At 34.7% G+C, this 17,093-nt stretch overlaps 1 protein-coding gene across 1 annotated transcript; it reads right to left on the bottom strand.

Annotated features, from left to right (window-relative positions):
• Window positions 1-4,616: 4,616 nt before the first annotated feature.
• On the bottom strand, window positions 4,617-11,563 carry LOC132730659 (cornifelin-like). The gene is made up of 5 exons (XM_060716637.1): window positions 11,413-11,563; window positions 10,516-10,713; window positions 7,424-7,541; window positions 5,953-6,092; window positions 4,617-5,026 (listed from the first exon to the last, which is right to left on the bottom strand). The coding sequence occupies exons 2-5, from the start codon at window positions 10,699-10,701 to the stop codon at window positions 4,874-4,876; spliced, it is 597 nt and encodes a 198-aa protein (XP_060572620.1). The 5' UTR covers window positions 10,702-10,713; window positions 11,413-11,563; the 3' UTR covers window positions 4,617-4,873.
• Between the last annotated feature and the right edge of the window lie 5,530 nt (window positions 11,564-17,093).

Here is a 17,093-nt window from a genome sequence, read left to right as displayed (position 1 = left end):
CCTTGTTTGTTTCCTTTTGTGCCCCCTTGGATGGGGAGTAAGAAGGGGGGGGGGCATTAGATTTGCCCTTTTGTTTGTGGGCCCATCCGTTCTCATGTTGTGTCACATGTAGGTCTAAAAGTGCTTGAGCTAGTCAACAAACTTTACAGAAATATTGATCATCCCTTGTTCTTTCGTTTAATTCACATTTGTCAGAGTTATTACACCCCCACAAATGAAGTTAGGGGGGTATATAGGAGTCAGCTTGTTGGACTTCTTCATGGGTTTCCGGACGATAACTAGAGTTTGGCATGAGGTATTGTAATCAAACTTTCAAGGTCACTGTTATTAAAAAAGAAAAATGGTTTCCCTACAATAACAAGTTAAGAATGAGATATTGTAATCCAACTTTGTGTATGGAGACCCCTGTTGGTATTGCATTTGGAGCCCTGGGTCAAGGTGACCGTTACTAAAAATAGAAACATGAGTTCTGGATTGTAATCAAACTTGGTGTATAGCAAGCTTATATGAAGACCTTGGTTGGTATTGCATTTTGACCTCTGGGGTCAAGGTCGCCATTAATAAGAATAGAAAAATGGTTACCAGACAATAACTAGAGTTAGAAATGAGATATTGTAATCAAACTTGGTTAATAGGAAGTTTATATGAAGATCCTGGTTTGAATTGCAATTAATTGAAAAACAAATCTTTGTATACAGTTGATACTTCACTTACTATAGGATGAGTTCAAATTTTTCTTCAGTAACTTTTTTTTCAAAAAGTCAAAGTTGCTGGTGGAGGTATTGATCACATCAAGTGATAAGTCTAGTTGCGCTTTTTATTGGGAAAAAAAATCAGTTTTCAATTTGTAATGCGCGTAGCTCACAATATCTGACCAAGAGTCGTGAAAATTTAGTGGAATGTGGTCAGCATATGTAGCTATTCAGTATTTAGAGCTATTGGGTTGTATGTTGCCGAAAATATATTTGACCTAGTCATGAACTTTACAGAAATGTTTGTCAGCAATTTACAATTATTGTAATTGTACACCTTTAGGGTTTGATTGTGGATTTATTGAGATGTGAGATCATTTTGTATGACATTTGTAATTCTCAACTTGTGCCCTGCATTCAAAAAAATAAAAAATTGACCTTGACTCATGAAACTTTACAGAAATGTTGATCATCATCTGTTGTTGTGCAACTGGGGTTTGCTTGAGGATTTAATTAATATTTTTGAGTTATTGCCCTTGACTTAATAAAAAAAATGCAAATTTTCATTTTATGTCCGGCTAAGCCCAAAACGTTTTTTACCTAGAGTCATGAAACTTTATAGGAATGTTGGTCAGCTTCTATGGTTGTGTACTTGGGGTTTGCTTATGGAAATACTCAGTTCTTGTAGAGTTATTGCCCTTGACTTTATAAAAAAATGCAATTTTCATATTGCGTTGCAGTAGCGCAAAAAGTATTTAACCTAGAGTCATGAAATTTTATAGGAATATTGGTCAGCATGTGTAGTTGTGCACATGGGAGGTTGCTCGTGGATTCAGTAAGTTTTTGTAGAGCTATTTTATTTAATTTGATCTAGTCATGAAACCTTGCAGAAATGTTGGTCAGGGTGAGTAATTGTGCACTTTGTGGTTTGATTGTGGTTTATTCAGTATTTATACAGTTGCCCTTGACTTAGTGAAAAATTGCAACTTTCAAATTATTGTGTCACGAGTACCGCTAAAACTATTTGACCTAGAGTCATGAAACTTTATAGGAATGTTGGTCAGCAAGTGTAGTTATGCACCTATGGGTTTGCTTGTACATATTTTCTTTCAGAATTTGTAAAGTACTTACCTTTGACTTTGTAAAAACCGTCCAAAATGTTTTTGTCATGTATCCCAAATTACTGGAATGTTGATCAGCATGTGAAGCTGTGCTCCTGGGGTTGGCTTTTGGGTTTCTGGGAGTAAATGCCCGTGACTTAGTATAAATTTGAAATTTTCAACTTGTGACGTGCGTAGTACAAAATGTATCTGACCTCCAGTAATGAAACTTGACAGAAATGTTGGTCAGCATATGTAGTTGACCAGAATTTGTGAAGTTATTGCCCAAACAAACAAACCTAGAATCATGAAACTTTACAGTACTGTTGGTCAGTATGTGTAGTTGTTCATACGGGACTTTGTTTTTATTTACTTTTAAGCATACTTTAGGATATAAAATTGGGACTTGAAATCAATATTGGGAAAAATCAAGAAGTCAACATTGGAAAAAATGAATGTAGTATTTTCTTTGTATTTCCTTTTGTCATACTGCCCTGCTGTACGTCAGTAGACTGACAAAACGGTGCAGTTTGGGGACATACGTACTGTCTTTTGGACATATTTCTAGTTGTTTTTATCCAAACTAAAATGTGCAGTGTACAAAATTTGCATTGAATGTTTTCAGTCCCGATCATCTGTGTATGACATTAGTTTAACCCCGTACATGTATATTTAAACTAGAATATGAAGTAAATCTTTATAATGCATTGCAATCACTGTAGTCTATCGCCTTGAAAATTTCCATGCGTGTTTTGTGATGATTAGACCTGGACGATAATAGACAACGGTACAACTAACACAACTATATTAGGCTTCAGCAGCAAGAAAGCGACTACAAACTAACTTTTCGTGCCACTGCATCGCAGAATTGTCTTGTATGCGTGTATGTTCTCTGTTATATACATAAAATGTTTTCTACATTAACCCCAAGTCCTATTCCAATTAAACGCGAAAGGATGTTAATTTGGGGAAAGGACTTCTAAAGTTTTTCTTACATGTATATTGTAAAAACTTAAATCGGCTTTAAAACGGCAGACTTTAGAGCATGAAACTTCTAGTCGACTGGCCCGGAAAATGATTTGTCGTTATATTTATAAAACGATATTTTCCTCTGAGTTCTCTAAGGATAGAACTTTATATATTTTGGATAAACATTTTCTAATAGACCTCTACCAAGGTAACGTTGTTCAAATTTTATCAAAATGCATAGATCCCTTACCTGTTTAATTATAATTTATTATAATTATAATTCTAATATCAGATTATTGGATTAAACTAGAAATGTGTCCATAGGACACGGGTGCCCCCACCGCGCCACTGTTCTGTCAACCTTATGACTCTAGGTCACATATTTTTTGAAAACTAAAAATCTTTTACTAAGTTAAGGGCAAGAACTTTAAAAAAAAACTGAATAAATCCACAAGCAAACCCGAAGGTGCACATGTACACATGCTGACCAACATTTTTTGTAAATTTCATACCTACACGTGAAATACTTTTTGAGCTATGCATGAACAAGTTGAAAATTGCAAATTTATACTATTGTAAGTGAAGGGCAATAACTCTAACAAAACTGAAAATATCCATATGCAAAGTCCCAGGTGCATAGCTTCACAGTGATGTGAATCATTATTCCTGTAATTTAGTGATGGTGATCATTATTCCTGTAAAAGTTGGTTGATTCTAACTCAAGATCTCAAGGAACAAATAACAACATAATGAAACGGTTTTACTAAGTCAAGGGAAATAGCTCTACAAATACTGGATAAATCCACAAGCGAAACCCCAGGTGCAAAACTAAATATGCTGAGCAACCTTCCCGTAAGGTTTAATGACTCTATGTCAAATCCTTTTTGAGTTACATGCGACACAAGTTGAAAATTGCAAAAAATTTCTAAGTCAAGGGCAATAACTCTATAAATACTAAACAAATCCAGACGAAAATACCCAGGTGCACAACTACACATGCTGATCAACATTCCTGTAAAGTATCATGACTCTGGGTCAAATATTTTTTGAGTTACATGCATACAAGTTGAAAATTGCAAAAGTTTTACTAAGTCAAGGGCAATAACCCTAAAAATACTAAATAACTCCAGACGAAAATACCCTGGTGCACAACTACACATGTGATCAACATTCCTGTAAAGTTTCATGACTCTAGGTCAAATATTTTTTGAGTTACATGCATACAAGTTGAAAATTGCAAAAGTTTTACTAAGTCAAGGGCAATAACCCTAAAAATACTAAATAACTCCAGACGAAAATACCCAGGTGCACAACTACACTTGGTGATCAACATTCCTGTAAAGTTTCATGCCTAGGTGAAATACTTTTTGAGTTACATGCGACACAGTTGAAAATTGAAAAATCTTACTAAGTCAAAGGTAATTACTCTTAAAAAAACTAAAATATCCAGACGAAAATACCCAGGCGCACAACTACACATGGTGATCAACATTTCTGTAAAGTTTCATGACTCTAGGTCAAATACTTTTTGAGTTACGTGTCACACAAAAGAGAACGGAAAAAAGGACGGAAGGACGGACGGAATGTCCTTTATGTATAGTATGCTGTTATTACATCTTTAGTTAAATTCAGGTTTAATGAGATCAATGTTTGAAATTACTTCAATTGTAAGATTACATTCATTTAGTATATAGTAAAAGTAATAGTCCAAGAGATGGCGGGGTTTTATTGCAATTTACCGTATCACCAAAAGAAACTATCGCCTCGGGATGTCGCGCTGATAAAAAGTTGTTGCGCAAATGCAATTTTGTAGCTAGAGTATTATAGTTAACAGAAAACAGAAAAAATCAAAAACAAATTTTCATACACAATGTGTTATATTTCATTTGAAATTGCATGCTTTTCATATAGAAATACAAAGAAAAAAAATAAATGTTGAAATAATATAAATGTTTTAGCACAAGAAAGAGAATATGAAATATTAAGCACAGATCGACTATTGAAACAGTATCAGATTTTCTTATACATATCCACAATTAAACAGGAAATGACGTCTTGTCATACCCGTATGTTATTTTGTGATGAAATGTAGGAGTCCTTTAACTTCATCATTTACATCATTGCCCCAGGCATTGACCCAGGTACTGACCCAGGTAGTTGTGTCCCAGGTTTCTTCAGAGCAACATTGTCCATTTCCCTTTTCATCTGACACATGGTCAATAATGGACAGCAATTTGTCAGAAAAAAGTCTTCCCAAATACTTCCCTGCAATAAAATCAATCCAAACACTGCATATGTTATGATATGAACAACGACGACAGTAGTTACTGTAATTAAGCACACATCCCTGCTATAAATTTTATTTTTACATCGCCACCAGTTTTGCTTATCTACGCTGTACATATACTGTAATGTTTTATAGATAAAATGTTCAGGTTTTTAATGGCATAGAAAGACGCCAAATACTACTCCATGCAGACATCATATTCAATACTAAGTAGTCCTCAGGGACCATCATCAACCAGTTATAGTGTACGTGTATATGCTGAATGGATATAGCTTATTCCCTTGCATAAATTAAATTTCTCCTAATTTTATTTAAATCAGCAAAGTTGGGGGGGGGGGGCATGTCATTCGGAGTTAGCTTCATTCACTATCTGGAGACGAGGGTCCCTTTTGTCATATCAAAAAATACATTTTTTTATAAAAAAAAATAGCTATGGAAAATAAGATATGTACCTTGCAAAATCAGACAACTGTTAGCTATTTACAATTGATAACGCTCATACATATTTTTGAATTCACTTTCTTCTACTTTTCAATTAATAAGACAACTTTTTGAGAAGTTAACACAATAATTATCAGTTTTAAACAAAATCATGTCATCATACACTGTAGTTAATGATATAAAAATGAAGAATAGACGGTATTTGAAACATATGAGCCGCGTCATGACAAAACCAACATAATGTGTTTGCGACCAGCATGGATCCAGACCAGCCAGCGCAGCCGCGCAGTCTGATTAGGATCCATGCTGTTCGCTTAAAAACCCTATAACAAGTAGAGAAACTGATAGCGAACAGCAAGGATCCTGATCAGACTGCGCGGATGCGCAGGCTGGTCTGGATCCATGCTGGTCGCAAACGCACTATGTTACTTTTGTCGTGACGCGGCTTACATTATTTACTTACCCTTATATTATTAGCTGCTCTGACCTGAACCCTCATGGCCATCAGGGCGGTGGGAATACAACAAGGTGTACACACGCATTCACCCATCTCTTTCGCCAGCCTTGCCAAGAAGCACGGTGTCAGACACCACGCCATCATACCTAAAATCATAGATACATTTCATGTGCTCTAAAAACATTGGTAACTAAATTCAACATTGACAATTTTGACAGAACTTTGTTAATTCAAGTAGAGGCATGGTCGAATGGTTAACGCTTCGGACTAGTAACCTTATGACCGCTAGCCGTATGGGTTCAAACCCTGACAGGGGCAAGTCGTTGTTTCCTTGAGCAAGAAACTTTACACTCATTGCTCAGTACTGCATGGTTGGTTCCAGGAACAGATTCGAAAGTGTGTTTATAAGCTAATAACTTCCTACACAATCGAACTAAAATAAATTCTGTATACACCAAAATGTTAATTCAAGTGCAATAAGGATTTTATATGGAATTATTATACATGTACTCTCAAAAATGAAAACAACGCTATATGGGATACACTTTTTTTGACACCGGAAGTGAAAACGAAGCTTAATTGATCTGACTGGATCCAATACAGATTTCAGTTGGAACACCACGTGATGTGAGGACTAAAAGTTCATTGGTTATATTTATTAAGATGTGAAACAATTTAAGATAAAACATTTATTTTTATCTTCAGTCTCATTTTGTTTTGAAATTTTCTATTGCGAGACGGCCTGCACCAGATGTTTCCAAATGATTCTTTTGGACTTTGATTCTATCAGCCGGTCATTACAAGAGTGCCAGCATTTCAAGATATGCACCTTTGTTTAATAACTGAAGTAAAGTCATGATGTGTATTAAATGTTGAAAATTGCAATTAAAATGAGGTAAATTGGTTGGAAAGTGTTAATTTTGGAATAATCAATACTGGTGCTGTAACGAGATTATTGGTCTACATAAGGCGTCCCTATTACCTTTAAAAGTGTATGTACATGTGTGAAATGTTTGTCCATGTGTATTTGGCCATTTTCTGCGAAATAATGCCAATAAACAACACGAGATTCACTTTTGTTGGGATATAAATCAATTATACGTTAACTCAAGTTATTGAGCTATGTCAAACTATTTCAACATTTCTTGACATTTGATCTAAATACAAGTAGAGACATGACTTAGATATTGATGAACTCAAGTCATTTCAGGGACATTCCTCTATCCCGCTCACGTCAAATATGAAGAAAATAATATGTAAAAAGTGTTAATCTATAAATAATGAGTTTTTTTAGACGGTAACATATCTATCAACTGAACATGTATCGGACCGACTTTCTTCTGAGACTGGCATGTTTTACTCACAGTGGAGCACATGTATTAAATGTACATCGTATTAAAATGTTTACGTCATGCACTCGCGCTTTTAAAATTTATCCTTATATCGTAAAAATAATAATACAAATAGACAAACTTACAAACTTCAATGTCTTGCATACAGGCACAAAGGTTAGTGGTCCAAGGTCTCTTTGGTATTACTCCTACTACCACTCTATTACCCACATTTACATTCAGATTTGATGCTTGACTGATTGGCTGAAAACGAAACAATTTTGTTGCACAACAACCATTAGACAAATTTCTCGTTTGATAAATGCACCTAGATTCGTTATAAATTTGGAAGTTTTGGGCTGTTTGGCTGGAAATGATATAATGTTGTTTTATAACAACAATCTGATATATTTGTCGTGGAACAAGCAGATTCGTTATATTTGTTATAAATTTTGCAGTTTTAGCTAAAAATGTGAGCGGTGGCATAGTGGTGAAGGTGTCTGCCTCTCAACCCATATGATACCAGTACTGGTTGGTATCATGAAGCGGACTCGAAAATGATTATTATAACTTGCAAGGACTTGTTTCGCAATCGAGCTTAAATAAGTATGTTTAAACCAAATTATTACGAACATGTTATATCAATTTCCTAAAACTATGTCATGAAAATTCAACAAAGGAACGTTATTTCTACAATTCTTCTAAATGTAAAGTAGTAGTTTTTAATGAGTATAGTTCATGTAGCAGAAAATGGTCAATGGGCGGAGAGGAAATCACAGAAGCAGACGAGTATTTACATCTTGGTGTAAAATGTACGAAAGACCTCACGCTACAAGAAAATATCAAAGACAGCTGCAATAAACTAAAAAAGACCTTTTTTGGTATCTTTGATATCAGTCTTAACCCATTAACATCAAAGAAAGTGTACGAACTTGTTGTCCTCCCAAAAGCCCTATACGGGTGTGAGTTATGGAACGGCGTTACAGAAAAACAGCTTCTACCGATAGAGCGAGCACATAGACAATGTATCAAAACAATGTAATCTGCACCTATATATACACGTACAGATATAGCCTTGAGCTCTTTGGGAATCTACCCGGTGATGAATATTATAGATCAGAGAAAACTGATATTTTTGTGTCAACTCTGTCATGCCCATGCAAAATTCAAGGTGAAACAGGTGTTTATAAATAGACTTTGTATGTATTTGGCATCACCCCTGAAATCAAAAGGTTTTTTCCCTGATATATTTAAGATCTTTGGCAAATATAATCTCTCAACTTTTTTACTTGACTTTCACAAAACAGGATGTTTTCCCGATAAAATAGCGTGGAAAAGAATAGTTAAACGTGCAATACATTATAAAGTAGAAAGTGAATGGTTTACAAGGATAACTAACGATAGCACAATGAAAAACTATATATTGATACATTCAAAGTATGAACCTAGTAGCCTCTGGATATTTTGTCGTAAATACACAAAGCTTAAAGTACAATGTTGCTCGGCGTTTAAATTACTGTGCCTATTTTTCGCGAGACAATACGACAAAACATGCTTTAAGTGCAAGCTCGTCGTTATGAACTTCGCGATCCATGCCGTATTTTACTGTGGAAACAATGAGATTGAAAGATGCCAGTTGTGGCAAAAACTTGTATGAGTTACGTGGAATGGAAAACTATTTGGAGTTTTGTACATATAGCGCAGACAATCAATTACTTGAAATGTTCAGCGGTTTTATTTCATTTAATGTGACAGACGAAACAAGAATTCAATCTTATATCTCTTTTATAAAATTCATTGATAAACTACTCAATTGATAGACTATATAATGATATTTATTTTGACTTCTTACTATTTACCATATTATTATTTACATGTGTGTAAAAAAAAATAGATAACTACATTATATTAATGTGTGTATATATTTAAATATCTATGATTTCCATACTGTAACCATAGATCTTCTGTAATTATTTGCATTGTAATTGAATATTTTACTTGTTCCATTATAATTGTATAATTGTAAAAATGTGCTCTTCTTTTGGAGGAAATAAAGATATTATTATTCAAAATTCCGAATTTGATCATGAAAAAATTGTGATGATTTTTTTCTTGAACTCTCAAGTTTAAAGTCATATTTGGCTTTCATACGAAAATAACTACATGTATGTATGTTTAGTACCCTTTGAAAAAAGTGAATGTTGTAATAGGTCTGTTACTTTCCCCACATTTTTTAAATTATGGTTTGAAAATCGCGCTAAAATAACGTACTTTTACCGCATTGCTTTCAAGAGAAAACAAGGAAAATATCTGGTATTAACATAATTGAAAGATTCTAAAATGCTAAATATCAAACAAAAATTATTTAATAAGGAAAACATAAGTAAACACGATGGGTTGTACTGGGCACACTTCCTCAGCTAGTGTTCGAGATATAGTATCTTTAACAGGACAAAACAGAACAGAAGCTTATTCAAACCTGCATGCCTCAAGGGGAGCATAAATACAAGAAACTTGACAAAAAATGTACAAAATTTAAAGAAAAAAAATCAAGATTCAAGTGAATCTAGTTAGAGTTATGCCACTTTAAGGCCATTCACTTACAAAAAGATCAGATTTTTTTTGTTTAACATTAACAGTGACTGTTAGCCATCAATTATTAGAAAAATCTAAATCTTTCAAAATATTTTTAAGTCCACAGAAAAACAAAAATATTTGTTTTTACTGGCAGTATTATTTTTGATGATATGATTCGTGTTTTTGATCTATAGATATAACTGTAGCTGTACAAGGTCTTACACCACGCAATTTGGAGGACAACTTTCAAAATTTAAATAAAATATATTTTATTAACTCGAATTGTATTTGTTCTGTTATTTCCAAAATTTTAATTTTCCATATCCCCAGATATCTCAATCATAAAATAAAATAAATTTAACAGTTTTAGAAAATGTATCTTATTGTAAGTCATTGGGTAAACACACTGATTTTTATTTTAGCCTTTTCGCCTTGTTTTGTTAAGGTAATGAACCATTTCTACTTAAAAACATTCTTTATAAGTTACATTATTCTACAACCTGTTACAAGTCATTTCTGAAATGGAAATTAAAGTGATTACGACGACTATGAAAGTGAACAATGTAACAAATGTATCTAAATTAAACAGTTTTTCTTAACTTTTCAATATGTAAATGAGAAAACAAATCAAAGATTTTAGATGATTAATAAATATGCTTACCTGGTTTGTTACAGGAGCGAATGATATGTTTTGATTATGTGCTGGTGCCGACGTTTGATGATGGTGTTGATGAATAGGCTGAGGTTCTTGAGGTGGATGGTAATTACTTTGTGTAGGGTAGGAGTGGTAGCCTGGTGGTGGGTGTGGAGCGTAAACCTCAGCTGGTGGTAGCGCTGACTTACTCATCTCTTGATGTTACTGTAAAGATATAAACAATTCAGAAATCTGTAGCATGTTGAGGGGGGGGGGGGGATATTTTGGCATATTATCTGATAATTGCCTTAGAGTATTAAATAGGTTACCATATACATGTAGTTTTAGTATATAAATGATATAGTCACTTTGAAACAACGTAGATGGAACGTTTATTCAACAGTGTTCAATAAATGTAAATCTTCGTAATTGTTTCAATCATATTCTTAACTTGGATGTACAAATTTTAGTATTAGTCTTTCAACTTTAATATTAACAGTTATAGTGATAATCTTATCCAATATAAGCGATAGCTTAACTAATTCTTGATAGGTTTTAAATTTCAAATAAGCTCAGTTTAGCATCCATGAAAAAATGATGTTCCGGTCTACGTCTTTAGCGTATACAGATAGATGTACAATGTACTTATATGTAAGTACTCCAGAGACCTTTTTCTCGATTGATCTTTGAGAAAAAAATGGGAAAACATGGTTGGTATCATCAGCTCAACTACAATACTTTGTCAACTTCTTAAGCGATGGTTCCCTCCGGATTTGTAATAGCGTTGCTTTCATCGTTTAAAAAAGCTACAAAATGTATATTGCAACTTGATGAATCAAATTACAAAACGAACGAATAACCTGCTTACATACATTTTTAATCAATTTTAAAACCTACAAAAATTAGCAGCAACAAAGACCTTACCTGATGAATGTGTCCTACTTGCTATAACTGAAGTGTTTACAACTCTGTGAAATACATGGTTTTTATTGTTATATGATTCAAGCGCGAAATTCACGTGCTAAAATTGACAACTGCTCAAATAAGCAATCACTGTTATGGATACTGTACGAGGTAATGTTTATCAAAGTGAGTCTATTATATTCGACATAGCCTGTAGGTAATGCATAGCCGGAAGGGCATAGGAGGTCTTCCTTCACCAGTAAAGCTGGAACGTCGCCATACGACCTGGACTGTGTCGGTGTGACGTAAAATCCACTCAAACAAGATATTAGATTTTGGCCAAAAGTCATATGAGAACGAGGCGTCAAATTTAAAAAGAACTAGATCAGCTTATTATTAAGCCCGCGTATATTATGCCTTTAGTCAATATTGGAATAAATTTCAGCAAGATTATCAGTTAAAAAAATCGTTATTGTTCTTCGATGTTTTGTACCTTGGCTAAAATACATTGAGTAAGAGTTGGCCCATCATTTTTACTTTATTTAGATTCATGTTTGTTACAATACAGGAGTGCAGCAAAATGTAGATTTCCGTGTTGCATATACACGCATTGATTCCCGATTCTTGGAAGTGTGGGTGGTCAAGCGTAAATAAGGAATGTTATAGTATGTTGAAACCGGGTCAATTTATAACTGTACCTGGGTTAATATACATATATGCTCTAATTTTGAATTGAAAATATCATTTTTTGTGTCGCCTGCTACAGAGTAGCGGCAACATATAAGGGTCATATCGCCGTTGTCTGTCTGTCCGTCTGTCCATCCGTCGCAAAACTTGTTCGAACTACTCCTCAAAAACTACTGGTGCAATTTCATCCAAACTTTACAGGAATGATAAGTACCAAGTCTACTTGTGCAAATCGTCGGCATTTTAAAGTTTGAATGAAACCATAGTAGCTCAAATACTTGCGTATATTATACGAGTTTCATTGATTTTAGCTAAATGAAATTGCTGAATGGCCCTTGAATGAAAAAGTCGTTTCGATTCGTAGTTTTGTGTTGCCTGCTACCCAATAGCTGATATATGCTGCAACGTAGCCAGGACTTATACTGACCATTTTCCATGGTCTGCCTGTCTGTCGAAATATTCAAAAACTACTGGTGCAGTTTCATCCAAACTTAAAAGGAAAAACCAATCGTGCATATCATCAGCATTTTCCAGTTCAATAAATTATATTTTGATTTTAAAGTTTTGTCCAAACTACTGCTCTTATATATACATGTACTTCTTATGCAATTCAGTGAAACTTAACATTCAAGTACTTGCACATATAACACGATTTTTTTTCACTTGGCCCTCACCTCTGGGTTCGAGTCCCGCAAGGGACTTAGGATTGTCATGCGAGGAAGCTATCCAAGTAGCTTACGGAATGTCGGTGCCTGTACCCTAGGTCCACCTCCACCAAGAAATCGTCGGTTTGACTGAAAAAACAGTCTGCGTGACAATATCTATTTTCAGGAACACGCAGTGGGTGGAATCTTCAATTATGTGAAATAGATCGGAGAACAAAACGAAATAGGTGCCTATGGTAGAATTCCTTCAACATTATCTAATTACAAATAATCTGTGCAATCGCTAAAATTCAAGTGATTTAAAGGTATGACCATCCTAACGCCAACATTTTAAAACATACAATTTGTTATTACATGATATATAAAGTAGTGCATAAGACATAAGAATATGCAATATTAAACGATTTTACCGCTTCATTTTAGAGAAATCAATTTTTTCGGGTTCTAACCCTCATTTTATCAGTTTCCAATATGGGCGCCCCTGTCAACGTTGTTTAATTTGTTTTTGTTTTTTTCTCAATAAATAACCAAGAAAATATAAAAGTATTTGGTTTCTATTATCAGAAGCGTATAATTAAAGCTAATATCTGATGCAAAAATTATTGTTTGAATTTTAAAAAAGTATACATCCTAAATGCTTGTATGAAATAAATATTGTAATTTATTGCCTTAAAAGCAAATGACGCATGCACAAAATAATTGCTTAACTAAAAATAGCAAAAAAAGAATTGTTCCGGAACATACATTTTTCATGTGTATTAAATAACAGAGACATTCTATGTTACAACTTTTTCAGAAATCAACCATATGATAATGGAACCAATATAATTTTACTGTTGATAATTTTATTTAAATATTACATAAGATATATATTTATACCTTATGAATAAAGAGGTAAAAATGCATTGTACCACACATTTAGTAGAAAATTATCAAATAAATATGTGCACATTTCATTTTATGTTCTCAACATAAGAACTTCAAGAAAGTGCTTTTTCTGAAATTATTTTTGAAATGACATATCTTAAACACATACCAACATTTTCCTCAACGCTTATATGCCGAAATAAATTTTAAAAAAAGAAACTTTACCGTCTAAATTTCAATAAATTAGGATGGCCATACCTTAACATTTAGAGTCTATTTTAAAGAATTACTGTTGTTGGAAGATTTTATAAGAGTAATGATATTAAAGAACTAATTTTAATCCTATTGTGACGACATGCAGAGAAAAATCACCTATCAACAACAAACAGAAGGGTCATATGCCCCTTATTGCTCACCTGATTATTAAGGCTCTGAATACATAATTATTATTAGCAATAAATGAAAAACAGATAAATTATGTCATAAACTTAACTGCTAACTTAAAGCTTCTATCCCACATATTGTAGTTTGGGCGTTATTGAAATAAAATGCCATCAAAAGATAAAAATTTCACCACAGACTCGTGAATTTATATGAAACTTGATGACTGATACATGTCTTGTCCGAAGAAAAAACATAAAATTAAGTTTTAGCCATGTATATGATGCTTTAATTTCATGACTATAGTCACTAGGTAATTGTGACCGCAAAGGTTGTGTGCAGAAATTTTATGACAAAGTTATTTCAAATCTTACCAAATAATATATGCATAAATTTTATGAATCATGTACGCCTCATTAATGACAGCCAAGTTGTTATATTACATAAGACCTTGAAATGTGTATACCAAAAGGATTTTTAGTTTAATAAAAAATATCAACCAATGTAACTTGAGTTGTTGAGTTATTGGTCAGAGACAGTCTTTACATACAAGGTCAATATGACATTGACCCTTAACCAAAAGGGGTTATCTACTGGCCAAGACAATGCACCTGTGAAGTTTGAAGGTAAAGGGCCCATGAGTTGGGATATTGATCAGAAAGCGTTGTTACCTATAAGGTCAATGTGATCTTGATCTCTGATCCCTTAACGCCAAAAAATCTATTGAGGTCATTTTATGACCAAAAGCAATAAATCTGTAAAGCTCGAAGGTCAAGGGTCCATAGGTTGTCCAGTTACTGATAGAAAACCATTTTGAAATACAAGATCAATGCAACCTTGACCTTTGTTCCCCTGACCCACAAATCATTAGGAGTCATCTAATGGTCAAGTCAAATGCACCTACCAAGTTTGAGGGCCAACAACCCATGGGTTGTCAAGTTATTGATTGGAAACCGTTTTTACCAACAAAATCAATGTGACGTTGACCTTTGACCCCTTGGCCTCAAAATCAATAGGGGTCATCAGCTGGTCATGAACAATCATCATACCAAGTTTGAAGTTCCTAGGCCTAAGCGTTCTTTAGTTATGATCGGAAATTGTTTTACCTACAAGGTCAATGTCACCTTGACCTTTGACCCCAAAATCAATAGGGGTCATCTGCTAATCATGAACAATCATCAAACCAAGTTTGAAGTTCCTAGGCCTAAGCGTTCTTTAGTAATTGATCTAAAACTGTAATTACCTACAAGGTAAATGTGATCTTGACCTTTGACCCCTTGACCCCAAAATCAATAGGGGTCATTTGCTGGTCATGATCAATTATCATACCAAGTTTGAAGTGCTTAGGCCTAAGGGTTCTTAACTTATCACTCGGAAACCGTTTTTACCTACAAGGTAAATGTGACCTTGACCCCTTGACCCCAAAATCAAAAGGGGTCATCTGCTGGTCATGAACAATCATCATTACAAGTTTGAAGTTCCTAGGCCTAAGGGTTCTTTGGTTATCACTCGGAAACAGTTTTTACCCACAAGGTTAATGTGACCTTGACCTTTGACCCCAAATTCAATAGCGGTCATCTGCGGGTCATGAACAATCACCATACCAAACTTGAAGTTCCTAGGCCTAAGGGTTCTTTAGTTATCACTCGGAAACCGTTTTTACCCAAGAGGTCAATATAACCTTGACCTTTGACCCCAAAATCAATAGGGGTCATCTGCTGGTCATGAACAATCATCATACAAAGTTTGAAGTTCCTAGGCCTAAGGGTTCTTTAGTTATCACTCGGAAACCGTTTTTTTCCTATAAGGTCAATGTGACCTTAACCTTTGAAGGGTCATCTACTGGTCATGAACAATCATCATACCAAGTTTGAATGTCCTAGGCCTAAGCGTTCTTTAGTTTTCACTCGGAAACCGTTTTTACCTATTAGGTCAATGTGACCTTGACCTTTGACCCCAAAATCAATAGGGTCATCTACTGGTCATGAACAATCATCATACCAAGTTTGAATGTCCTAGGCCTAAGGGTTCTTTAGTTATCACTAGGAAACCGTTTTTACCTACAAGGTCAATGTGACCTTGATCTTAGACCCCAAAATCAATATGGGTCATCTACTGGTCATGAACAATCATCATACCAAGATTGAAGTTCCTAGGCCTAAGCGTTCTTTAGTTATCACTCGGAAACCGTTTTTTACCTACAAGGTCAATGTTACCTTGACCTTTGGCCCCTTGACCCCAAAATCAATAGGGGTCATCTTCTGGGCATGAGCAATCATCATACCAAGTTTGAAGTTCCTAGGCCTAAGCGTATTTTAGTTATCACTCGGAAACCATTTGGTTTACAGACTGACGGACAGAAAATGCAAAGCAATATATCCCCACTTCTTTGAAGGGGGGCATAACAAGGCTTTTCAATATATGCCTTTTTATGTGCCGTCACCTAGTTTTTTATCTCAGATGAGCCATATTCGACCTTAGGCTAGAAATAATTTAAACATCTTTTGTAACAAATTTCAAGGTTTGTTTGTTTCATTTTACGCCTTTTCCCCAAACAGTATTTCAGTCATATAGGCAGGTAGTTTCCTTACAATTGTTCCTGGAGAGTTTCACCTGAACTAGACTACCTGCCTCCGTGCTTAACTACCAAAGCATCTCCCGGGGATCAAACCCATGCCAGAGAGGTCACTGGATTAGAAGTCATCGACTCTAACCCCTCGACCATGGAGGCGGTCGATATTTTGATTGAAATACGACATCTATAGTGTTCTCCCAGGGCCGAGATGACCCATATTCAAACTTGAGCTAGAAATCATCAAATCAAAGTTTCTGATTTTTTAAAACACATTTGGGGTGAAAATGTTACCTTTGTGTGTCAACAATGTTTTTTATCTCCACATACGGGCTGCCACCCATATTCGAACTTGAGCTAGAAACCAACTAAACAACCTTTCCGATCAATGTCCAGGACATTGCAATCAAAACAGTAAGTAGCCCCGAGGGTGTTAACAAGGTTTTCCATTATTTGGGTTATGTGACCTAGTTTTTGACCCCTGGTGACCCATATTTAAAGTGGAGCTAGAATTCATCAAAACCTTTTGA

Source organism: Ruditapes philippinarum, unplaced genomic scaffold, assembly GCF_026571515.1.
Source record: "Ruditapes philippinarum isolate M1 unplaced genomic scaffold, ASM2657151v2 ctg275_1_1_1_1, whole genome shotgun sequence".
In the NCBI taxonomy this organism is placed as follows: Eukaryota; Metazoa; Mollusca; class Bivalvia; order Venerida; family Veneridae; genus Ruditapes; species Ruditapes philippinarum.
Note: the sequence above shows the minus strand (reverse complement) of the source record. Positions and strands in the feature narration are given on the sequence as shown.